Source organism: Lepus europaeus, chromosome 19 (genome assembly GCF_033115175.1).
Source record: "Lepus europaeus isolate LE1 chromosome 19, mLepTim1.pri, whole genome shotgun sequence".
NCBI classification, from domain to species: Eukaryota; Metazoa; Chordata; class Mammalia; order Lagomorpha; family Leporidae; genus Lepus; species Lepus europaeus.
The window spans coordinates 13,305,251-13,324,245 of NC_084845.1; the positions used below are offsets into that span (position 1 = coordinate 13,305,251).

Consider the following 18,995-nt stretch of genomic DNA (forward strand, 5'->3'; position numbering starts at 1 on the left):
GCAGGGCGCAGGCGCAGATGGCAGACACCTGGGCGGCCGCTCCCCCGCCCTCGGTGCACCTGGGGCCGGGAGGGCGTGGCTTGCGCTGGCCCCACCCCTAGCCGGACCTGGCCGCGTGGGGGCAGCAGCCCGCGAAGCGCCGAGCCAGGGACGTGGGCGACCGCGTGTGCGTGCCTTTGCTGTTGAGCTGATCCTTGGAGAAGGGGGGAGAGGGCGGCTGACACGCGTTTCTTGGAAACCTTGTGGTTTGGGTCTCAGTCTTCCCTTGTAGGTAAGGCATTTTTTTTTCTTCCTGGAGACCCAGCGGCGGCCACTGTGTGTCACTACACAAGAAACAGTCCAGAGCAGTGATGCCATCGGGGCTCTGATGGAGAGAGCCCAGAGGCCCTGACAGAGGGCCTGGGAGGGCTTCCTGGAGGAGGTGGTGGACCTGAGAAAGAGCAGCTGCCTTGGGCCCTGCCTCCCGGGTTCCCCATACAAGTCCCGAGACAGACTTCACCAGACAGTAGAGTAGAAGGTTGTCAGGGCTGCAATAGGAAAGCTTAGGCAGAGTGACAAGACCCCAGAGCAGGAAAACACCTGACCCAGCCTGGGAGTCTGTCTGTTGTGGGGGGGACACATATGAGCTAATTCTCCGCGGCGGTGGAGTAGGGTACGCGTAGAAGCATAGGACAGTCGAGAGAATTAAAATAAATGCATTACGAAATGGGGCCGGCACTGAGCCGCCACCTGCAACTCTGGCATCCCATATGAGCACCAGTTCGAGTCCCGGCTGCTCCACCTCCAGTCCAGCTCCCTGCTAATGCTCCTGGGAAAACAGCAGAAGATGGCCAAGTGCTTGGGCTCCTCCCACCCATGTGGCAGATCAGGATGGAGTTCCAGGCTCCTGGCCCAGCCCTGGCCATTGCAACCATTTGGGGAGTGAACCAGCAGGTGGAAGATCTCTTTCTCTCTCCCTCCCCCTCTACCACTCTGCCTTTCTTTCTTTCTTTCTTTCTTTTTTTTTAAAGATTTATTTATTTATTTGAAAGTCAGAGTTACACCAGAGAAGGGGAGACAGACAGACAGACAGACACCTGGGCCCAAGGACTTGGGCCATTTTCCACTGCTTTCCCAGGACATAGCAGAGAGCTGGATAGGAAGTAGAGGAGCTGGGTCTTGAACCGGTGCCCATATGGGATGCTGGCACTGCAGGTGGCAGCTTTACCCGCTATGCCCTGCACCCTGCCTTTCAAGTAAGTAAATAAATCTTTTATAAGTAGGGGCCCGCGCTGTGGTGCAGCGGGTTAAAACCCTGGCCTGAAGTGCTGGCATCCCATTTGGGCGCCAGTTCTAGTCCCAGCTATTACACTTCTGATCCAGCTCTCTGCTATGGCCTGGGAAAGCAGTGGAAGATAGTCCAAGTGCTTGGGCCCTTGCTCCTGCATGGGAGACCCAGAGGAGGCTCCTGGCTTCGGATCAGCACAGCTCTGGCCATTGTGGCCATCTGGGGAGTGAACCAGCAGATGGAAGACCTCTCTCTCTGTCTCTACCTCTCTCTGTAACTCTGCCTGTCAAATAAATAAAATAAAATCTTTTTAAAAAATAAGTAAATAAGTGCGTTATTATTACACTTAAGTGGGCGGGGGCAGGCATGTGGGCAGCTGTTAAGCCGCCGCTTGGGACACCGGAGCTCCTGCTTCTGCAGCTTTCTGTAAATGTGCGCTGGGGAGGCTGCAGGTGACGGCTCAGTCCCCGGTCCATGCCTACTTCCAGGCTCCTGGCTGCAACCTAGCCCAGCCCTGTTTCAGGCATTTGGCGAAGGAACCAGTGGTTGGAAGATCTCTCTCCCTAAAAAAAAAAAAAAAAAAAAGTTATTTATTTGAGAGGCAGAGCCAGAGAGAGAGAGAGAGAGAGAGAGAGAGAGAGAGAGAGAGAGATCTTCCATCCACTGTTTCACTCCTTAGATGGCCGCAATGGCTAGAGTTGGGCTGATCCGAAGCCAGGAGCCAGGAGCTTCTTCCAGGTCTCCCACGCAGGTGCAGGGGCCCAAGCACTTGGGCCATCTTCTAATGCTTTCCCAGGCCATAGCAGAGAGCTGGATTGGAAGAAGGGCAGCCACGACTTGAACCAGCACCCACATGGATTGGCAACATTGCAGGCGAAGGCTTAACCCGCTATGACAGCGCCGGGCCTCTCTCTTTTAACTTAAATAAATTAAAAAAAAAAAAGTCTAACAGCTAATAAACTTAAAAAAAAAAAAAAGGAAAAGAAAAAAGAACCACTTACGCATACCATGAGGGAAATGGTTTAGGGGCTGGGAAGGAAAAGAGAGATCATTTGGATTGGGCGGTGGAGGGGCTCAGGAGGGCTGGGGAGGGCCAGACACCGAGCTTCACAATGGAACGATCAATGGTCAGAAGCAGCGGACCAGTTGTTCCAGGAGCTGGGGCCACTCCCACTGCGCGGCCTCCCTCCTGCTCCTGTGATACCTGAAGAGCATTAACTGAGTTACCCAAACTGTGTGTTTACGTGAAACAGGGCTTCACACCAGCAACTGTAATCTCCCAAGGAGCTCCAACTGTGAGGCCAAAGGTCTCTCTTGGCCCTGGAATCCCCAGCCCCGCTCCCTCCCACTGAGCCTGGTTGGTGCAAGAACCTGGGGGGGGGGGGGGGTTAGGGGAAGGAGGGCGAGGCTGGGGAGAAAACACAGGAGTCCTCACTCAGTCACTCATTCCTTCACTTCTCCCTCCTCCACCCTCAGTGAGCTAGGCACCCTGCCTGGAGCAGAGTAGACCTCCACCCTGGGGAGTGCAACGCACATATTTGGGCCCCAGTGGGTAATTTTTCAGTACATCTCCTGTCTGCCAGAAGATAATTTTTGAGAATAATCTTGTAAAAAAAAATCATTCTTGTATTTGTTAGTTTTAAAATAACAATTGAAAAAGAATACTTTTCCTTTTTTTTTTCTTTTTTTTTTTTAAGATTTATTTCCTTATTTGGAAGGCAGAGTTACAGAGAGAGGGAAAGAGAGAGAGAGATCTTCCATCTGTTGATTTACTCCCCAAATGGCCACAATGGCCAGGGTTGGGCCAGGCTAAAGCCAGGAGCCAGGAGCTTCTTCCAGGTCTCCCCTTGAGCCATCTTCCACTGCTTTCCCAGGCCGTTAGCAGGGCGCCCAATATGGGATGCTGGCGGCACAGGCAGAGGCTCAACCCCCTATGCCACAGCGGCTTTACCCTCTACTCCACAGCGCTGCCCCAGAATCAGACTTCCTAATTCCGTAAAACAGAGTGAACGTTCTAGTAGGCTGAGCAGAAAGGGTTGGTTCTATAGACAGAGAAAGCAGAAACAAAAGAACAAAAAGCGAGTTGATCATTTCAACGTTATTTGCCTTGTAAGGCTAAGGCAGGGACACAGAACAATAGAAAGATAATGGATTGGTGAAAGTCAGATTGTTCCAGATTCCTTCTTTTGTGGAAGGATTAGCTTCATGGTCACTGGCCTGTTTCTTCCCAGTCCTGATTTCTGGAATGTCAGACACACAGCTGTGTGTTTCAGCTCGGAGCTCGGAGCTCAGAGCTCCAGCACGAACAACCCGGTTTTTAGCCCTATCTGTTTGGGACCCCCTGCAGGAACTTTTCCAGAGCAGTGGTCTCCTGTAGCTTTTTATTTTATATTTCAAAGATTTATCTATTGCCTGTGCCTACATGGGGAGTGAACCAGCAGATGAAAGATCTCTCTCTCTCTCTCTCTCTCTCTCTCTCTGTAACTCTGACTTTCAAATAAATAAATAAACCTTTACAGAAAAGATTTGCTTATTTATTTATTAGAAAGAGCAACAAGGGCCGGCACAGTGGCACAGCAGTTTAAATCCCGGGCCTGCAGTACCAGCATTCCATATGGACTCAGGTTTGAGTCCCGGCTACTTCTCTTCTGATCCAGCTCCCTGCTAATGCACCTGGGAAAGCAGCAGAAGATGACCCAAGTCCTTGGGCCCCTGCGCCCATGTGGGAGACCCAGAAGAAGCTCCTGGCTCCTGGTTTTGGATCAGCTCAACTCCAGCTAGTGCAACCATTTGGGGAGTGAACTAGTAGATGGAAGACCTCTCTCTCTCTCTCTCTCTCTCCCCCCACCCCCCCCCCCGCTCTTTGTAACTCTTTCAAGTAAATAAAAAAAAAAAAATATATATATATATATATATATATATATATATATAAACCAGAGCAACAGATAGATAAAAAGAAAAAAGAAAGAGACTTCCATATACCGGTTCACTCCCCAAATGACTGCGATGGCCAGGCTGAAGCCAGGAGCCAGGAACCCCATCTGGGTCTCCCACATGGGTGGCAGGGGCCCAAGCACTGGAACCTGCTGCCTCCAGGATGCCTGTTAGCAGGAAGCTGGAGTCTGAAGTGCAGAAGTCTGCTACAGGACCCAGGCACCCCAGGCACCCCAGGCACCCCAGGCAGTGTCTTCACTGCTGCACCCAACGGCAGGCCCTGTTATTTTAATTCAACAAGAGATAGCCCTCAAATACATGTTCTACATAGAGATGCAAGTTTGCCCTTACCAAATAAAACATTATACCTTGCCGTTCCCTCTCTGTTGCATGGTCTTAGTTTAAAGACAATGGGTAGGCAGTGCGGGTACAGCGGGTGGAGCTGCTGCTCGGGCTGCCTGCACGCCACGTACAGTGCCAGGCAGTAGCCCAGCTCCTCTGCTTCCCCAACCCAGCTTCCTGCAAGTGCACCGGGGAGGCGACAGGTGATGGTCCAAGTACTTGGATTCCTGGCAGCCATGTGGGAGAGCCAGACGGCGCTCCTGGCCCAGCCCCAGATGTAGCAGGGGTTTGGGGGTGAACCAGCGGATAGAAGAGTTCACTCCCTTTCTTTCTGTCACTTTGCTTTTTCTATAATAAAGAAATAAATATTTTTTAAAAGTTAAAACATAGGGCCGGCACCGTGGCTAATCCTCCGCCTACGGTGCCGGCACTCCAGGTTCTAGACCCGGTTGGGGCGCCGGGTACTAGTCCCTGTTGATCCTCTTCCAGTCCAGCTCTCTGCTGTGGCCCAGGAGGGCAGTGGAGGATGGCCCAAGTGCTTGGGCCCTGCACCTGCATGGGAGACTGGGAGGAAGCACCTGGCTCCTGGCTTCGGATCAGCGCAGTGTGCCTGCCATAGCGGCCATTAGGGGAGTGAACCAACGGAAGGAAGACCTTTCTCTCACTGTCTATAACTCTCTCTCTGTCTCTCTCTCTTTCTCACTAACTCTGCCTGTCAAAAAATTTTTAAAAAGTAAAAAAAAGTTAAAACATAAACTTCACAGGAATACACAGAACAGAATAGCTTGATCCTTACCATGATTATGCTATCATTTTTATTTTTAATATATCATAAATGCAAGAATATGGAGAATCATAGAGTTTAGAGACTCAAGATGTGTCTATTGCAAGCCCGAATGATTTCAAATTGTTAAGAATTTATATTTTTTAAGATTTATTTTATTTATTTCTAAGGCAGGGTTACAGACGGCCGAAGACAGAGAGATCTTCCACCTGCTGATTCATTCCCCGAAGTGGCAGGGACCCACGTGGGTGCAGGGGCTCAAGCACTTGGGCCACCTTCTGCTGCCTTCCAGGTGCATTAACAGGAAGCTGGATCGGAAGTGGAATGGCCAGGACTGGAACCGGTGCCCATGTGGGATGCTGGCATTACAGTTGGTGGCTTAACCCACTGCGCCACAATGCTGGCCAAGAAAAACTTCTTTTCAAAATGAACACAAGTAGCTGAGTGTCTATATTAACTTGCCTCCAGGAGCTTGTGGCAAACATACGTTAGGGCAGCCCCCATGTTCACACCCGATAGAACTCCATGTCGGGAGTATGAGCAGGACCTGGGCCTTGCTTCTAACCTGCACGGCATGGCAAAGAGAAGCAGCTGTGGCTATGCCAGACTCCACCTTACCAACTGGGAAGACAGAAATCTGTCTGGCTATAGGGGAGTCAGCAGCCACATTGTAGGAGGACTCACGCAGAGGGGTGCGTGGCAGGGGCCTGTGTGCAGTGGCTTTTGGTAGCCAAGGCAGGCCCTGGTTGACAGCCAGCAAGAAAACAGAGACCTCTCTCCTTGAGGTCCGCATCGTGGTGCAGTGGGTTAACCACCACCTGGTCAAGTCCTGGTTGCTCTGCTTTCCGTCCAGCTCCCTGCTAATATTCCTGGGAAAGCAGCAGAAGCTGCCCCAACATCTTAGGCCCCTGCCACTCTCATGGGAGACCTGGATGAAGCTCCTGGTTCCTGGCTTCATCCTGGCCCAGCCCTGGCTGCTTTTGGCCATTTGGGGAGTGAACCAGCAGGTGGAAGGCCTCTCTCTCTCTCCTTCAAATAAATAATAAAAACATTTTTAAAATAAAAAAGACTTTATCCCTACAAGTAGCTTTTTGCCCAGGGGAGACCCCAGCACAGAGCCCCCTGCCCTGACGACTGGGCTAGATCCAGAACCACGGTGAGATGGAGATGTACACAGGGGCGGCTCGAAGCTCCTAAAGTTGTGCTAACTTGTTAGGCAGCAGGACAGAAAAATACTAAGATACAATGTTTACCATGGGATAGAAAAATACTAAGATACGATGTTTACTATGGGATAGAAGAATACTAAGATACGATGTTTACTATGGGATAGGGTAATACAAATGTCTGAGGTTAAGCTTACATGTGTATTATTAAACCTGGACAGAATTCCATCCGTTGTTTGGGAAGCAGAGGAACAAAACATTTCCTCCTGCCGGGGGTGGCTAGGGGATTCTTCCACGGGCACTGCTCGCAGTTGCCGGCTCTCATAAAAAGGAGCGAATTACATAGAGTATTAGGAAGTAGCTGGTGTTACAGCTAAGGCGGAGGCAGATCAGGGCCAGGGGAGCTGCACTACGAAGTGAGCCCTCCCATCATCCCAGGCGAGTGACGGGTGGAAGGGGCTAAGAAGTGACCACACTTCGCACAGCTTCAACTGCTCAGCCAAGTTTATTTATTTATTTGAGAGGTAGAGTTACAGACAGTAAGAGAGAAAGGTCTTCTTTCTGTTGGTTCATGCCCCAAATGGCTGCAACGGCTAGAGCTGCACCGATCTGAAGCCAGGAGCTTTTTCTGGTCTCCCAGGCGAGTGCAGGGGCCCAAGCACTTGGGCCATCTTCTACTGCTCTCCCAGGCCATAGCAGATTGGAAGAGGAGCAGCCGGGACTAGAACCGGCGCCCATATAGGCTGCCGGCACCCCAGGCGGAGGATTAACCTACTGTGCCACGGGGCCGGCCCCCAGGGCTGCGGATCTTTAAGAAACATAACAGCTGTGTTGAGCTAAAATTCACATACCGTATAATTCACCCTATGAAGCACAGTCAGTGCTGTTTCACTCCCCCAAAAAACCCACAATAGCTGACACCAGGAGCCTGGAACTCCCACCTGGTGGCAGGGACCCACGCACTAGAGCGGTCACTCCAGCCTCCCAGGGCCTGGATCAGCAAGAAGCCAGAAGCGGGAGCGCAGTCAGGACTCCAAACCAGCACTGTGACCTGGGGTGCGGCCATCTCAGACGCTGTCCCGGCTGCTACGCCAAATGCCCGCCCTGCTGGGTCTCTTGAGAAATTGCCAGTGTTTCCCACTGGCCAGCTTTCAGTCCCTTCATCAGTGTGTAAGAGTTGTAAACTCTCAAAACCCTTGCCAACACTTTGTTATTTTGTCATTTTAAAAAATTACAGGGGCCGGCGCTGTGGCATGGCAGGTGAGGCTGCTGCCTGCAGTGCCGGCATCCATACGGGCGTGATTCGAGTCCTGGCTGCTCCACTTCCGATCCAGCTCTCTGCTATGGCCTGGGAAAGCAGTAGAAGATGGCCCAAGTGCTTGGGCCCCTGCACCCACGTGGGAGACCAGGAAGAAGCTCCTGGCTCCTGGCTTTGGATCATTGCAGCCATCTGGGGAGTGAACCAGCCGATGGAAGTCCTCTCTCTCTCTCTCTGTCTCTGCCTCTGCCTCTCTTTAACTCTGCCTTCCAAATAAATAAATCTTTTTTTAAAAAATTACAGTCACGGGAGCTGGCACTGTGGCATAGAAGGTTAAGCGTCCACTTGCTGCACTGGCATCCCATATGGGCTTCCTTGCTGATGGCCTGGGAAAGCAGGGAAGATGGCCCACGTGCTTGGGCCCTTGCACCCATGTGGAGATGCAGAACAAGCTCCTGGCTCCTGGCTTCAGTTTGGCTCAGCTCTGGCCATTGCAGGCATTTTGGGGAATGAACCAGTGAATGGAAGACCTCTCTCTCTCTCTCTCTACCTCTCTACCTCTTTGTAACTTTCAAATAAATAAAATATTTTAAAAAATAAAAAATATTCGAAAGACAGAGTAACAGAAGGGGTGGGGGAGACAGAGAGGGAGAGAGAGAATCTTCCATCTGCTGGTTCACTCCCCAAAAGTGAACTGCTGGGACTGGGGAACAACAAGCTGAAGCCAGGAGCTTCCTCTGGGTCTCCCATGTGCGTGCAGGGGCCCAGGTACTCCGCCACCTTACCCGGTGCATCAACAGGAGGCTGGATGGGACGCGGAGCAGCCGGGACCCGGTGTTGCAGGCAGCGGCTTCACGCGGCGCCATAGCGCCTGTCCGCCCACAGCCCGAGGCAGGCTCGGCAGGACGTTCTGTGCTGACTGCGCTTGCTGTCCGCGCCGCGAAAACGTGGCCCCCGAGACTCCTGGGCTTGCCTTTTGTTCGTGGGTCTGTGCCCAGTGTCCAGTGCCCAGGACGGTGTGCGGCAGAGCAGGCGCCCAGGGCACTCGTGTTCGCGAGCACAGCGAGCGCGTGGGGAGGTGGATGCACGAGGGACTGAACGGGCGAACCAACAAACGATGGCTCAGGGAGGGACCCGTGGCTTGACCGCTCGCCGGGGACGCCTGTGCCGCCCCCCGTGGCCGCCAGAGGGCGTGGGCACGGTCGGTCCCCGTCTGTCCCAGGACCCCGCCCCGCGGCCTCCAGGCCCCGGCGCCCCAGCCGCCGGCGCTTAGCCTAAGGCTCCCGAGCCCCGCCCATGCCTGAACCCGGTGGGCTTCGAGCCAGCGCCGTAGGCTCTCGGTCGGCAGCGGGGGAAACTGAGGCCAGGGCGTGCGGGGCTGGCCCGACCCCGCCCCCGGCCGGCCCCGCCCCGGCCCGTAAGAGGCCCCCGGGACGCGCGGCGAAGGCGCACAGCGCGCGGCGCGGGGCCGGCCGGCGGCGGGGATGGCAGCGCAGCGGCTGGGCAAGCGGGTGCTGAGCAAGCTGCAGGCTCCTCGCGGGCCCGCGGGCCGGGGGGCAGCCCCGGGGGGCTGCAGAAACGGCACGCGCGTGTCACCGTCAAGTACGACCGCGCGAGCTGCAGCGGCGGCTGGACGTGGAGAAGTGGATCGACGGGCGCTTGGAGGAGCTGTACCGCGGCAGGGTGAGGCGGCCGGGGGGTGGGGGACGGGGTTCTGCAGACCTGCGCTCCTGGGGCCCCTGGGTGCACGCTCGCGGGTGCGCACGCCGCAGGACACACCGCCCATCCTCCGGGTCAGGCGGGCTGACCGCGCGCCCCACCGCACACCTGGCCCCCCAGACCAGGGCCAGGGGTTCAGCAGGAGGCGAGGAGGCAAAGCTGAGGCCAGAGGCCCGCATCAGGAGAAAGGGTGGGGGAGTCGGGAAGTCAGACAGCCGGGGTGACAGGGAAGACAGACACACAGCCGCGCCGCGCGCGCACAGCACAGGAAACAACAGTTGCGGACGCAGCTACAGCCAGACACAAACTCCCAGGGACGCTTCTGGTCCACACCTGGCTGCAGCTGTGGACACAACAGCACGGGCCACGGACGCACAGCACAGCAACCACGCAGGAACACACACCACTCCCAGCCCAGCTCCTCACAGGCACAGCAGCTGGAGCTGCAGAACGAAGGCTAGGACAGCTACCCTGGGCGCACACAAAAGGGCCCCAGCTGTGACCGACCAGGAGGTCCTGCACAAGGGGCTCTGATCAGCCAGGTCAAGCACAGGGGCAGGCCCTGGCCACGGGGCAGCCCCCCCACGGCCCAAGCTCCAGCCTCACACTGCTGCTTCAAAAACTTCGTGGAAAATGGAATGAAAGGATGTGTGCATGTTGGTGGGAAGACTATTTGGAAATCGGTTTTCCGTTGATAGGCATTTTCCACGCGGCTTTCGAAGCCTCCCAGTGCGGGACAGACACAAACTTCATCGCTGTTTGAAGTCGTGCTGGGGGGAAAGCCGGCCCCCACGGTCCCACTGCCTCTGTTCTCACACGCGCGTGCGTTCACTGAGTTGCCGGGGATCGGTGGCCTCCCAAGAGGTCATCCCCGGGGTGGGCACTGCCGGACACACGGGAATGAGACAGAGGAGATGCAGCCCGCGGCACCCCGGCAGCCCCGGGCCCCGAGCGTCAAGCCGTGGTTCGAGCCGTGGTTCGGATGCAGCCCGGCTCATCATTCAGACACCCCAAAACCAGCTGCTGCTGCCGCCCCACAGCCCACAGCAGCACGTAAGCAGTGGGTGTGGGGGAGTCTGAAGCCACAGGGGCCGCCCGCTGAGGACAGCTGGGTCCTGTCCCCAGCAGCGATCCTGAGCCAGCTTCCTTCGGGGCCACTGCCCCAAGAGGCCGCTCAGCATCCGGCTCTGTGCCGCTGCGAGCCCGGGAGCTCAAGCCTAGGGCCCCTGGGTGGTCCCCTGCCCACACTCACCCAGGCTGCCCTTTGGCCCCGGGGGGTGGGGAGGGGGCTGGCCCTGAGCCCTCCCCACCCTTCCGGTCTCCAGGGGGCAGGGGTGCTCCTGCGGTCTCCGGCCTGCTCGCACCCCCCCACCCCCACCCCGCACCTAGTGCCGAGACTTTTCCTTGAAAGGACAGAAGCCAGCCCCTCTCCTGAATCCCAGAATCTGACATTCCAGGACTCGATCAGGCCTGTTTTCCCTGTGGGAGCGGAGCCAAGAGGAGACCCATGCCAGCCCGAGGCTCCTGGGACTCACAGGCCCAGGCATTGGGCTGGTGCTGGGCCCAAGGCCTCCATGGACCCATCTGTCACCCCTCCCCCAACTCCCAGCTGTCCCGCCTTGGCGGCGCTGTCCCTGACTGCCACATTATGGCTCCTGAGCCCGCCAGCTGGGCCCTGGGGCCGGCCGCTGGGCTCCCTGGACAAAGACAGGGAGGGAGGGAGGATGGGAGGGGAAGGGGACCTGACCACAGTCCCCCCACCCCCACTCCCGGCCCTAGGAGGCAGCCATGCCCGACGAGGTCAACATTGATGAGCTGTTGGAATTGGAGAGCGAGGAGGAGAGAAGCCGGAAAATCCAGGTAGGTGGGGGGCAGAGCTGCCCCCCAGAGGAGCCCTCGGTTGCCCCACACAACCCTGCGAGGCAGGCGTTCATGCTCCAAGAACAAACTCAGGCCCAGAGAGGTTTCACCGCCTGCCCCGGGTCACACAGCTCCAAAGGTGTGGAGCTGGGCAGCGCGGCCTCGGCCTCCGGGTCTTTGCTCCCGCGGCCTCTGCTCTCCTGGGTTTACAGGAGGCTGTGTGACCCTCTCACCTCCTGGGGACACAGTGACCTAATCCTGCTCCGCTCACTCTGAGACCCTCAGACTGGGCAGTCCACCCTGCAGTCTGACTTTCATTTCTCCTGCTGCCTTGGGGCTCTGCTGGGAAAGGTTAGCCATGGCGAGGCGTAGGTGTGAATTATTTACTGTATTTTTTTTGTTTATTTTCCGGGGGCTGGTTGCTTAGGGACTCCTGAAGTCCTGCACGAACCCCACAGAGGTGAGTCCCCCCAGGCCCCCTCCCCCCCGTAGACGTCCCTGGGCCCCAGCTCCCGCCAGGCCGTGGGAACACTGGGCAGCCCCCCTCCTCTCCCCTCCCCCCCTCCCCATCTGCCGCGGGAGCTCCTCCCCCTCCCCCATCGCAGCCTCCGCCCGCCCCAGGCCCAGCCCCCCGGCGCTCCCTCTGCCACCTCTCTCAGGGGCCGGCATCCTCGCTGGCCCTGAAACCCAGCCGCCCAGCCTCCCACTTCCTTCCCTGCTTTAAAAGGGAAAAATATTCATGTTTCTCGGCGGGGCCCGGGCGCCCGCGGGACAAACGTCACTGCGGGTCTGCCCTGGAGCCGGCTCAGGCCCGGGTCTCTGGGGACCCTCCTGGTCATCTCCCGGGTCGAGTAGGCTCTCCACGTCCCTGTGTGCGTCTCTGACCCGGGGTCAGCGTCTGAGCCTCCGCCCATGGGGCCCTCTCGCTCTGTCTCCCCCGTCTGTCCGTCCTGCCCATCTCTCTGGTCCCCAGCTCTCTCTCCCCTCCCCTCCCTGGCCCGGAAGCAGAAGGAGGGGCCCTGCCGGGGTGGGCAGGTGGGGGGACACCGGGCTGGGTGGGGCCGGGGTGCCCGCCTCCCGCAGTCTCAGCTCCCGCACCCCGCCTGCAGGACTTCGTCCAGGAGCTGCTGGCCAAGCTGCGGGGTCTCCACAAGCAGCCGGGCCTCCGCCAGCCCAGCCCCTCGGACGACAGCAGCCGGAGCCCCCAGCAGGACCCGGCCCGGACCGCGCCCCCCTGACCCCAGCACCCGCCGCTGCGGCCCCCTCCCCCTCGGTGCTCCCGCACCCCGGCTTGTTTCCGAGTTGTACTTAATGGTTCTGCAACAATAACACCCACCGAGTGGCTGTGTCTCCTCTGCCCGGCGCCCACCTCCCTCCCTCCCTCCCACCCTCCCTCCAGCTGTGGCCTGGCTCCCACGGGGCCAGGGAGCCTGAGAGCGCCAGCCCGGCCCGGGGCCTCACATCCTGTCCTCACGCCCCAGCCAGCAGCGCCACTGCGGGAATGACCCCTGGGCCGGGGAGACGCACGCGGCCCAGCGTGGCCCGTATCACCTGCCCACGGGTGGCCACGCGGCCAACGCATCATCCATCCTGGACTGGGCGCTGTCTGTGGGTGCTCAGGGCAGCCATTGGTTTCGAGACCACAGAGATGAACAGAAACGGCCCCTAGCACCCCAGTGCTTGTCCCACGATGGGGAGAAAGGGCCCGAGTTTGGGGGGATTAGAGTGGCCAGTGCCCAGGGGTCCATCATTCTTGGGAGCTGAGGGGGTGGGAGGAGCCACTCATTCTTGGAGTAGTAAGGAAATCCTGGAGGGCTTCCCAAAGGAAGAGATGTTAAGGTGGGGCCTTGAAGAATGCACAGAAATATGCAGGACATGGAACCACTCACACTAGAGGACTCTGGCCTGGTCGGTGGTGGGGTTGATAACTGGGCTGAGCCAGAGAAAACACCGGATATTGGCAGGGCCGTCCGCCAATCAGGATGGGCAGCACTCCCGCCTCCCCTCCCCACCGGAGCTGAGGGGTGAGCCGGTCCGGCTGGAGTAGGCCTGGGCGCCGGAAGTGAGTGGTGGCTGTTTACTAGGGACCATGCAACTAGTTCCATGTCTCAACAGCAGGCCTGGGTGTCCCGGTTCCACACAGCTGGGCTGTGACTGTGCCTAGGCCTGGGGCGGGCCGGAGCTGTGGTCTCAGCTCCACTGTGGTGGGGACCCCAGCCCCACCAGGGTTGCCCCCCCCCAGAAGGGGTGGTCTGAGCCCATGTGTGGCAGGAACAGGAATAGCACCAGGCCCCTCCCCTCCATGCAAATATACAAGGGCTTCCCGACATTCCTGGAGGGGCAATATTTTCCTACTGGTAAGATGCCATTGAGATACCCACATCCCACAGCAGTGGGCCTGGGTTCGAGTCCAGTCTCCCGCTCTTGCACCCCCTGGGAGGCAGCAGGTACCCAGGTCGCTGCACCCCTGACGTGGGAGATTGGATCAGTCCACAGCAGCTCCTGGCTGTTGTGGGCATTTGGGGAGTGAACCAGCAGATGGGTAAATTACTCCCCTGCCCTCTCTCTCTCTCTCTGCCTTTCAAATAAATAAGTTTGTGGAAATACAGAATTAAAAGATAAGCTTATTTCGGTGCAAAAATGTATTGAGGGTAGGCAGTGTGGTGCAGTGGTTAGGTCTCTGCTTGGAGTGCCTGCCTCTTAGAGTCCCAGCTGCTCCACTCCATCTCTGCTATGGCCTGGGAAGGCGGCAGAAGATGGCCCAGGTGCTTGGGCCCCTGCACCCACGTGCCACATGGGAGACGCGGATGGAGTTCCTGGCTCCTGGCTTCAGCCTGGCCCAGTGAATGCCACGCACATTCTCTCCCTCTGTCACTTACTTTCAAATAAGAAAGTGCATACCACTTTAAAGGTATTTTAAAATGCACGCATTTTTGCACAACACGCACTCCCATGGGCTTTCTGCAGCTCCCGGTGTGGTGCGTGAATGCGGGGATGGTGCAGCTGGGCTGTGACTGGCTGCGTGACCCCCCCGCCCCCGCTGGGCCCCGGCCTGGGGACTCCTGTACTTCCCTCCCACAGAACCTGCTTTTGGTTCCTCATCTCCGTGGGAGCAGCAGACGCAAGGAGCCTGGGTGCTGACGACGTGCGGGGCCCCTCGGTACCCTCAGTTGGAGAATGGGCGACTTCACAGGAAACAGAGGCCCAGACTGGGGGTGTCGCTCACAAAGTACACAGCTGGGAATGGCGAGTTCCATCCCAGGCACTGTGACCGCAGAGCCCAACTATTTAACCCTTACCCTGCGGGGGCGCTGCAACCTGGAGCAATGCGTATTCGGTAACGGGAGGAGAATGTCTAGTTCATACTAAAGTGTCGCTGACTGCTCACACACTCTGAGATAAGTCTGTCCGAAAGGCAATACACCGAGAGCAACGGAAGAACGAGAGGCTCCAGCCGGGGGTCGGGAAGCTGTGTCACAGCCGTCTGTCCTGCTTCCTAGCTGTGTGACCCGAGCGAGTCCCTTGCCCCCTCTCGGTGTCTCAGCCCACGTCTGTACACGGAGGGGAGGTTAGAGCAGTCCCTGCTTCCTAGGGTGCTCCTGAGGTTTTAAATGCTGTCGCACAGACTAGGGCTGCACCCGGTAAGCCCTGTTCGCAGCCGCATCACCAGGAGAAGGGTGTCCGCCCTTAGCTCCTACAGCTGCCATCCCCAGCACCCAGGATGTCCCCTGGGGCAGGCATCTGGTGCGGCAGGTAAGACTCAACTTGGGGGCCCGGCGCTGTGCCATAGCAGGTGAAGGTGCCGCCTGCGACACTGGCAGCTCATACGGGCGCTCGTTCAAGTCCTGGCTGCTCCACTCCCCATCTAGCTCCCTGCAAATGGCCTGGGAAAAGCAGCAGCAGATGGCCCAAGTAGTTGGACACCTGACACCTGTATGGGAGACCCCGAAGAAGCTCCTGGTCCAGCCCTGGCCATTGCGGCCATCGGAGTGAACAGGCAGATGCAGGATCTGTGTGTGTGTGTGTGTGTCTTCTCTCTGTAACTCTGCCTTTCAAATAAAGTAATCTTTTAAAAAAGATTTATTTATTTGAGGGGCAGAGTTATAGAGAGGGAGAGACACACAGAGAGAGATGTTCTATCCACTGGTTCCCTCTCCAAATGGCCGCGACGGTCAGGGCTGGGCCAGGCAGGAGCCAGGTGCTTCTTCCCAGTCTCCCACGTGGGTGCAGGGGCCCAAGGATTTGGGCCATCTTCTACTGCTTTTTCAGGTGTATTAGCAGGGAACTGGATTGGAAATGGAGCAGCTGGGACTCAAACTGGGGACCATTTGGGATGCCTGCATTGCAGGCAGTAGCTTTATCTGCTACGCCACGGCACCAGCCTCGTTTTTTCTAAAGATTCCACTTGGGAAGCCGCATTCCACTTTGGAGTGCCTGGACTTGAGCCCTGGCTCACTTCCGATTCCAGCTTCCTGCTAATGTGCACCCTGCTAATGGCTCAAGTGCTTGGGCCCCTGCCATCTATGTGGGAGACCTGGCCGAGATCTGGGTCCCCGCCTCAGGCCTGGCCCAGCTCTAGCTGTCATGGGCATTTAGAGTGACCCAGCAGATGAAAAATGTCTCTCGTTCTGCCTTTCAAATAAACAAACAACAATGTCCCTGGGGCACCCTGAATCACAGGCTGGGACAGCCCCAAGGCGCTGAGCACAAAGGCCGCCCCCCCACCCAGCGCTCCCCCCAGCCTGCGGTCAGACAACTCTCCCCTCCTACTCCCACTCCAGGCTCTGTCCGCCGGCTTCCCGCTTCCTCTTTTCTGCAAAAGCCGCCATTTGCATCCATTTCTTGGACTCATCCTGACATTGGTTTCTGCAGCTACAAGCCAGCGTGGATCCCCTCCCCAGCGCCGCCTAGCCAGGGCCGACCCCCAACACCGCCCCGGCCCACCCCAGACAAGGCAGCGGCCTCGCTGAGACGGTCGCCGACTTCTCACGTCCGTCCCACACTCCGCCACCCTCGGAACACCTGCTCCTGGCCCGCGTCGAGCGGCGCGGGGCGCACGGCAGGCGCGGGCGCTGTCCCCGCGCGCCCCGGAGCCGCCTTCCCTGGGCGCCCGGCCCCCGGGTGCGGACGCGGGCGTTCCGCGCCCCCTAGCGGCCCTGGGCGCCCCCTGCAGGCTGCGGGCGCTGGAGCGGAGGAGCCGGCGGTGCAGACGTCCCGGGTTGGAGTGCCTGGGTTCCGTGCCCGGCCCCGCGCCCTGTTCCGGGTTCTTCCTCGGGCGCACCCGGGGCTGGGTTCCTGCCACTCTCCTGGGAGACCTCACGGAGTTCCAAGCTCCAGGCTTCGGCTTTGGCATCTGGGGAGTGAATCAGTGGGTGGAAGCTACTGCCTCTTGGTAGAGCGCCGGATCAGACACCAAGGTCTTATTATTTTTTAAAGATTTATTTTATTTATTTGAAAGAGTTACAGAGAGAGAGACAGACAGAGAGAGGTCTTCCTTCCACTAGTTGTTCACTCCCCAAATGGCCACAACGGCCAGAGCTGAGCCGATCCAGAGCCAGGAGCCAGGAGCTTCTTCCGGGTCTCCTACGTGGGTGCAGGTGCCTAAAGACTTGGGCCATCTGCCGCTGCCTTCCCAGGCGCATTGGTGAGGAGTTGGATGGGAAGTGGAGCATCCGGGTCTCAAACCGGCATCCATATGGGATGCCGGTGCTGCAGGCCAGGTTTTTAATCCACTGTGCCACAGCACTGGCCCCACCAAGTATTTTTTTTTTTTTTTTTGACAGGCAGAGTTAGACAATGAGAGAGAGAGACAGAGAGAAAGGTCTTCCTTCCGTTGGTTCACCCCCAAATGGCCACTATGGCTGGTGTGCTGTGCCGATCCAAAGCCAGGAACCAGGTGTCTCTCCTGGTCTCCCATGTGGGTGCAGGGCCCAAGCACTTGGGCCATCCTCCACTGCCTTCCCGGGCCCCAGCAGAGAGCTGGACTGGAAGAGGAGCGACCGGGACAGAATCCGGCACCCCTAGTCCTCAGGCGTTCTTTTGAGAAAAAAATTAAAAGGCTCTCTCCAGAGGCCGCTCCTTCAGAGCACTCGCCCACCTTTGTCTGCGATCAGCACCAGCGGCTTTGCTAGGGAGGATGATCATTGCTACCCACACGAGGCTGGAATGTGGCCCAAACATTTCTGGCCCTCGTAATAAGGAGGACAGCAGACTCTTAGCGAAGGGTTTAGAATGGGTGATGTAAGATCGGCCCTACGGGGGCCGGTGCTGTGGCATAGTGGGTTAAGCCACACCTGCAGTGTTGGCATCCTGTTTGGGCCCCAGTTCGAGTCTTGGCTGCTCCACTTCTGCACCAGCTCCCTGGGAAAACAGCGAAAGATGGTCCAAGTGCTTGGGCCCCTGCACCCATGTGGGAGACCTGGAAGAAGCTCCTGGCTCCTGGCTTTGGCCTGGCTCAGCCCTGGGTGTTGCAGCCATTTAGGGAGTGAACCAGCGGATGGAAGCCCACTCTCTCCCTCTCTCTCACTCTCGCTCTCGCTCCCTCTCTCTCATTCTCTCCCTCTGTAACTCTGGCTTTCAAATAAATAAGTACATTTTTTAAAAAGTCTGATACCAGGCAAGTGCTTAAAAAAAGATTAATCCATTTATTTGAAAAGCAGTTACATTAAATCCAATTGAAAATTGATCCCTGCTAAAAATAAGAGTGGGAATAAAAGAGGGAGGGGATGTACAGTTCTGCACACGTTCCCTTGGACTTACCTCTAAGGGTACAGCTAAAAACGTGCCATGGGACTCCAAATCCCATTAAGTTGACAGTTACCAATACCATCTTACTAGTTAAAATGATCAGTTTGAGTTTATAACTGATCATAAAGATAGGATTAAGTATCAAATGGATCACATACATAAGACCAGTGTCTGCTAATGATAACTGATAGAATTAAAAAGGAGAGAACAATCCAACATGGGATGCGGGATACACAGCAGACTCCGAATGGCAGATGCCCTAAACAGCACTCTGGCCTCAGGATCAGCCCATAAGGCATTCGGATCTGGCTAAAAAGCACATGAGAGTTTCTCAGGCATGGAAAACCAAGACACTGTGGCAAAAAATGACCTAAATGAAAGATCTCTGTGAGTGAGATCCCGGTGGAAAGAACGGGCCATCAAAGAGGGAGGTACCTTTCTCTGAAGGGAGGAGAGAACTTCCACTTTGATTGCGGCCTTGTCTAAATAAGGTTGAAGTTTGTGGATTCAAGAGGCTTCCATAGCCTTAGCAGCTCATGACAAGAGCCTCGGGTGATTACTGATGTCATAAATAAGAGTGTCAATTGTTAAATTAACAACAGGAGTCACTGTGCACTTACTCCCCATGTAGGATCTCTGTCCTTAATGAGTTGTACTATGAGAATTAATGGTAAAACTAGTCTTCAAACAGTACTTTATACTTTGTGTGCCTGTGTGTGTGTAAACTGTTGAAATCTTTACTTTGTATAGAGTTGATCTGTATATAAAGACAATTAAAAGTGAAAAAGAAAAAAAAAAAAAAAGAAAAGCAGCTACAGAGGGAGAAAGAGAATGAGATCTCCTATCCACTGGTTCACTCTTCAAATGGCAGCAAATGGTGCTAAGCAGAAGCCAGGAGCCAGAAACCCCATCCAGGTC

General features: G+C 56.7%; 1 protein-coding gene across 1 annotated transcript; it reads left to right on the plus strand.

Moving 5' to 3' along the window:
• Positions 1 to 9,235: 9,235 nt before the first annotated feature.
• Positions 9,236 to 12,657, plus strand: PPP1R14A (protein phosphatase 1 regulatory inhibitor subunit 14A). Its single transcript, XM_062177117.1, is given in 6 exon segments — positions 9,236 to 9,284; positions 9,287 to 9,358; positions 9,361 to 9,434; positions 11,250 to 11,330; positions 11,758 to 11,790; positions 12,440 to 12,657. Coding segments are annotated over 6 exon segments (438 nt in total). The 3' UTR covers positions 12,569 to 12,657.
• Positions 12,658 to 18,995: the final 6,338 nt, after the last annotated feature.